The sequence below is a fragment of the Coturnix japonica genome, unplaced genomic scaffold (genome assembly GCF_001577835.2).
Source record: "Coturnix japonica isolate 7356 unplaced genomic scaffold, Coturnix japonica 2.1 chrUnrandom534, whole genome shotgun sequence".
Classification (NCBI taxonomy): Eukaryota; Metazoa; Chordata; class Aves; order Galliformes; family Phasianidae; genus Coturnix; species Coturnix japonica.
The window spans coordinates 73,403-78,702 of NW_015439917.1; the positions used below are offsets into that span (position 1 = coordinate 73,403).

Sequence of the window (5,300 nt, forward strand, 5' to 3'; positions counted from 1 at the left end):
TGTGGGGTTATGGGGCCATATGGGGTTATGGGGCTGTGTGTTATGGGGCCATATGGGTCTATGGGTCTTTGGGGTTATGGGGCCATATGGGATTATGGGGCCATATGGGGTTATGGGGCCATATGGGTCTATGGGTCTTTGGGGCTGTGGGGTTATGGGGCCATGGGGTTATGGGGCCATATGGGGTTATGGAGCTGTGGGGTTATGGGGCCATATGGGTCTATGGGTCTTTGGGGCTGTGGGGTTATGGGGCCATATGGGGTTATGGGGCCATATGGGTTTATGGGGCCATGGGGTTATGGGGTTATGGGGCCGTATGGGGTTATGGGGCTGTGGGGTTATGGGGCCATATGGGTCTATGGGTCTTTGGGGTTATGGGGCCATATGGGGTTATGGAGCCATATGGGTCTATGGGTCTTTGGGGTTATGGGGCCATATGGGGTTGTGGGGTTTATGGGGTGCTGTTCCCATAGGGGACATCCTGGAGATCGGGGCGCAGTGGAGCATCCTGAAGAAGGACATCCCGTCATTCGAGCGCTACATGGCCCAGCTCAAGTGCTACTACTTCGACTACAAGTCAGTGGGGCCTATAGGGTCATATAGGGGTCCCATAGGGGGTGTGGGTCCCATAGGGGTCCCATAGTGGGTGTAGGGTCCCATAGGGGTCCCATAGTGGTTGTGGGTCCCATAGCGGTCCCATAGTGGGTGTGGGGTCCCATAGGGGTCCTATAGGGATCCCATAGGGGGTGTGGGGTCCCATAGGGGGTGTGGAGTCCCATAGGGGTCCTATAGTAAGTGTGGGGTTCCATAGGGGTCCTATAGGGATCCCATAGAGGGTGTGGGGTCCCATAGGGGGTGTGGGGTCCCGTAGGGGTCCCATAGTAAGTGTGGGGTTCCATAGGGGTCCTATAGGGGCTGTGGGGTCCCATAGGGGTCCTATAAGGGTTACTAGGGAATGTTGTGTCCATAGGGGTCCTATAGGGGCTGTGGGGTCCCATAGGGGTCCTATAAGGGTCCCATAGAGGATGTGGGGTCCCATAGGGGTCCTATAGGGGCTGTGGGGTCCCATAGGGGTCCTATAAGGGTCCCATAGAGGGTGTGGGGTCCCATAAGGGTCCCATAGAGGGTGTGGGGTCCCATAAGGGTCCTATAGGGATCCCATAGTGGGTGTGGGGTCCCATAGGGGTCCTATAATGGGTGTGGATCCCATAGCGGTCCCATAGTGGGTGTGGGGTCCCATAAGGGTCCTATAGGGATCCCATACTGGGTGTGGGGTCCCATAAGGGTCCTATAGGGATCCCATACTGGGTGTGGGGTCCCATAGGGGTCCCATACTGGGTGTGGGGTCCCATAGGGGTCCCATAGTGGGTCTGGGGTCCCATAGGGGTATTATAGGGGGTCTGGGGTCCCATAGGGGGTGTGGAGTCCCATAGGGATCCCATAGTGGGTGTGGATCCCATAGGGGTCCTATAAGGGTCCCATAGTGGGTGTGGGGTCCCATAGGGGTCCTATAAGGGTCCCATAGTGGGTGTGGGGTCCCATAAGGGTCCTATAGGGGTCCCATAGTAAGTGTGGGGTCCCATAGGGGTCGTATAGGGGGTGTGGGGTCCCTTAGGGGTCCTATAGGGGTCCCATAGTANGGGTCCTATAGGGGTCCCATAGTAAGTGTGGGGTCCCATAGGGGTCGTATAGGGGGTGTGGGGTCCCTTAGGGGTCCTATAGGGGTCCCATAGTAAGTGTGGGGTCCCATAGGGGTCCTATAGGGGGTGTGGGGTCCCATAGGGGTCCTATAGGGGGTGTAGGGTCCCATAGGGGTCACATAAGAGCCCCATAGTGGTTGTGGGTCCCATAGGGATCCTATAGCGCGGTCCCATAGGGGGTGTGGGGTCCCATAGGGGTCCCATAGTGGGTGTAGGGTCCTATAGGGGTCCTATAGGGATCCCATAGTGGGTGTGGGGTCCCATAGGGGTCCCATAGAGGGTGTGGGGTCCCATAGGGGTCCTATAGGGGGTGTGGGGTCCCTTAGGGGTCCCATAGTGGGTGTAGGGTCCCATAGGGGTCCTATGGGGATCCCATAGTGGGTGTGGGGTCCCATAGGGGTCCTATAAGGGTCCTATAGGGGTCCCATAGCGGCTGTAGTTCCCTTAGGTGCCCATAGGTGGCGCTGGTGTCCCATAGAGCTTCCGGTCCTTTAAGGGGAGGCACTTCCGGTCTCGACACTTCCGGCCCGTGCCTTATTATTGTCCCCCTAGGGAAGAACTTCCGGTCTCGGCACTTCCGGTCCGTCCCTTATTATTGTCCCCCAGGGAAGAACTTCCGGTCCGTGCCTTATTATTGTCCCCTCAGTGATGAACTTCCGGTCCGTTCCTCATTGTTGTCCCCCTAGGGAAGAACTTCCGGTCCGTTCCTTATTATTGTCCCCCTAGGGAAGAACTTCCGGTCTCGGCACTTCCGGCCGTTCCCTTATTATTGTCCCCCAGGGAAGAACTTCCGGTCTCGGCACTTCCTGTCCGTGCCTTATTATTGTCCCCCTAGGGAAGAACTTCCGGTCTCGTCACTTCCGGTCCGTCCCTTATTATTGTCCCCCTAGGGAAGAACTTCCGGTCCGTCCCTTATTATTGTCCCCCAGGGAAGAACTTCCGGTCTCGGCACTTCCGGCCCGTTCCTTATTAATGTCCCCCTAGGGAAGAACTTCCGGTCCGTCCTTATTGTTGTCCCCCCAGTGAGGAACTTCCGGTCTCGTCACTTCCGGCCCGTCCCTTATTATTGTCCCCCTAGGGAAGAACTTCCGGTCCCGTCACTTCCGGTCCGTTCCTTATTATTGTCCCCCCAGTGAGAAACTTCCGGTCTCGTCACTTCCGGCCCGTCCCTTATTATTGTCCCCCTAGGGAAGAACTTCCGGTCCGTGCCTCCTTATTGTCCCCCTAGTGAAGAACTTCCGGTCTCGGCACTTCCGGCCCGTCCCTTATTATTGTCCCCCTAGTGAAGAACTTCCGGTCTCGGCACTTCCTGTCCAGCCCTTATTATTGTCCCCCTAGGGAAGAATTTCCGGTCTCGGCACTTCCGGCCCGATCCTTATTATTGTCCCCCCAGTGATGAACTTCCGGTCCGTTCCTCATTGTTGTCCCCCTAGGGAAGAACTTCCGGTCCGTCCCTTATTATTGTCCCCCTAGGGAAGAACTTCCGGTCTCGGCACTTCCTGTCCGTCCCTTATTGTCCCCCTAGTGAAGAACTTCCGGTCCGTGCCTTCTTATTGTCCCCTGGGGAAGAACTTCCGGTCTCGGCACTTCCCGTCCTGTCCTTATTATTGTCCCCCTAGGGAAGCACTTCCGGTCTCGGCACTTCCGGCCCGTCCCTTATTATTGTCCCCCCAGTGATGAACTTCCGGTCCGTGCCTTATTGTCCCCTAGGGAAGCACTTCCGGTCTCGTCACTTCCGATCCGTCCCTTATTATTGTCCCCCCAGTGAGGAACTTCCGGTCTCGTCACTTCCGGTCCGTTCCTTATTAATGTCCCCCTAGGGAAGCACTTCCGGTCTCGGCACTTCCGATCCGTTCCCTATTATTGTCCCCCTAGTGAAGAACTTCCGGTCCGTGCCTTCTTATTGTCCCCTAGGGAAGAACTTCCGGTCTCGGCACTTCCGGCCCGTCCCTTATTATTGTCCCCCTAGTGAAGAACTTCCGGTCCGTTCCTCATTGTTGTCCCCCTAGGGAAGAACTTCCGGCCTGTTCCTTATTATTGTCCCCCCAGTGAGGCACTTCCGGTCTCGGCACTTCCGGTCCGTGCCTTATTATTGTCCCCCTAGTGAAGAACTTCCGGTCCGTGCCTTATTATTGTCCCCCTAGGGAGAAACTTCCGGCCGTTCCCTTATTATTGTCCCCCTAGGGAAGAACTTCCGGTCTCGGCACTTCCGGTCCGTTCCTTATTAATGTCCCCCTAGGGAAGAACTTCCGGTCTCGGCACTTCCGGNTGTCCCCCTAGGGAAGAACTTCCGGTCTCGGCACTTCCGGTCCGTTCCTTATTAATGTCCCCCTAGGGAAGAACTTCCGGTCTCGGCACTTCCGGCCCGTCCCTTATTATTGTCCCCCTAGGGAAGAATTTCCGGTCTTGGCACTTCCGGCCCGTCCCTTATTATTGTCCCCCAGGGAAGAACTTCCGGTCCGGCCCTTATTATTGTCCCCCCAGTGATGAACTTCTGGTCCGTTCCTCATTGTTGTCCCCCTAGGGAAGAACTTCCGGTCCGGCCCTTATTATTGTCCCCCTAGTGAAGAACTTCCGGTCCGTGCCTTCTTATTGTCCCCCTAGGGAAGAACTTCCGGTCTCGTCACTTCCGGCCCGTCCCTTATTATTGTCCCCTAGGGAAGAACTTCCGGTCTCGTCACTTCCGGCCCGTCCCTTATTATTGTCCCCCCAGTGATGAACTTCCGGTCCGTTCCTCATTGTTGTCCCCCTAGGGAAGAACTTTCGGTCCGTTCCTTATTGTTGTCCCCCCAGTGAGGAACTTCCGGTCTCGTCACTTCCGGTCCGTTCCTTATTATTGTCCCCCTAGTGAAGAACTTCCGGTCCGTGCCTTCTTATTGTCCCCTAGGGAAGAACTTCCGGTCTCGTCACTTCCGGTCCGTTCCTTATTATTGTCCCCCTAGAGAAGAACTTCCGGTCTGGCCCTTATTATTGTCCCCTAGGGAAGAACTTCCGGTCCGTGCCTTCTTATTGTCCCCTAGGGAAGAACTTCCGGTCTCGTCACTTCCGGCCCGTCCCTTATTATTGTCCCCCCAGTGAGAAACTTCCGGTCTCGGCACTTCCTGTCCGTCCCTTATTATTGTCCCCCTAGTGAAGAACTTCCGGTCCGTGCTTCCCTCTTACTGTCCCCCAGTGAGAAACTTCCGGTCTCGTCACTTCCGGTCCGTTCCTTATTATTGTCCCCCCAGGGATGAGCTCCCGGACTCCGCGTTCCGGCACCAGCTGTTGGGTCTGAACCTGCTGTTCCTGTTGTCCCAGAACCGAGTGGCCGAATTTCACACGGAACTTGAACGACTTCCGGCCCGGGACATTCAAACCAACGTCTACATCCGGCATCCGGTGTCACTCGAGCAGGTGAGGGGGGAGGGACTTCCGGTTTGGGGGGCACTTCCGGTGTGAGTATGTGTGGAGGACTTCCGGTTTGTGGGCACTTCCGGTGTGAGTATGTGTGGAGGACTTCCGGTTTGAGGGGTACTTCCGGTGTGAGTATGTGTGGAGGACTTCCGGTTTGGGGGGCACTTCCGGTGTGAGTATGTGTGGAGGACTTCCGGTTTGTGGGCA

General features: G+C 56.4%; 1 protein-coding gene across 1 annotated transcript in view; it reads left to right on the forward strand.

Annotated features, from left to right (window-relative positions):
• Positions 1 to 5,274, forward strand: part of LOC107307294 (26S proteasome non-ATPase regulatory subunit 8-like) — an 8,339-nt gene extending 3,065 nt beyond the window's left edge. Inside the window, exons 3-4 of the mRNA XM_015850790.2 lie at positions 474 to 576; positions 4,928 to 5,274. Coding sequence (XP_015706276.1) covers positions 474 to 576; positions 4,928 to 5,138 — 314 coding nt within the window. The 3' untranslated portion in view covers positions 5,139 to 5,274. The remainder of the gene's footprint in view (positions 1 to 473; positions 577 to 4,927) is intronic.
• The last annotated feature ends 26 nt before the right edge of the window (positions 5,275 to 5,300 follow it).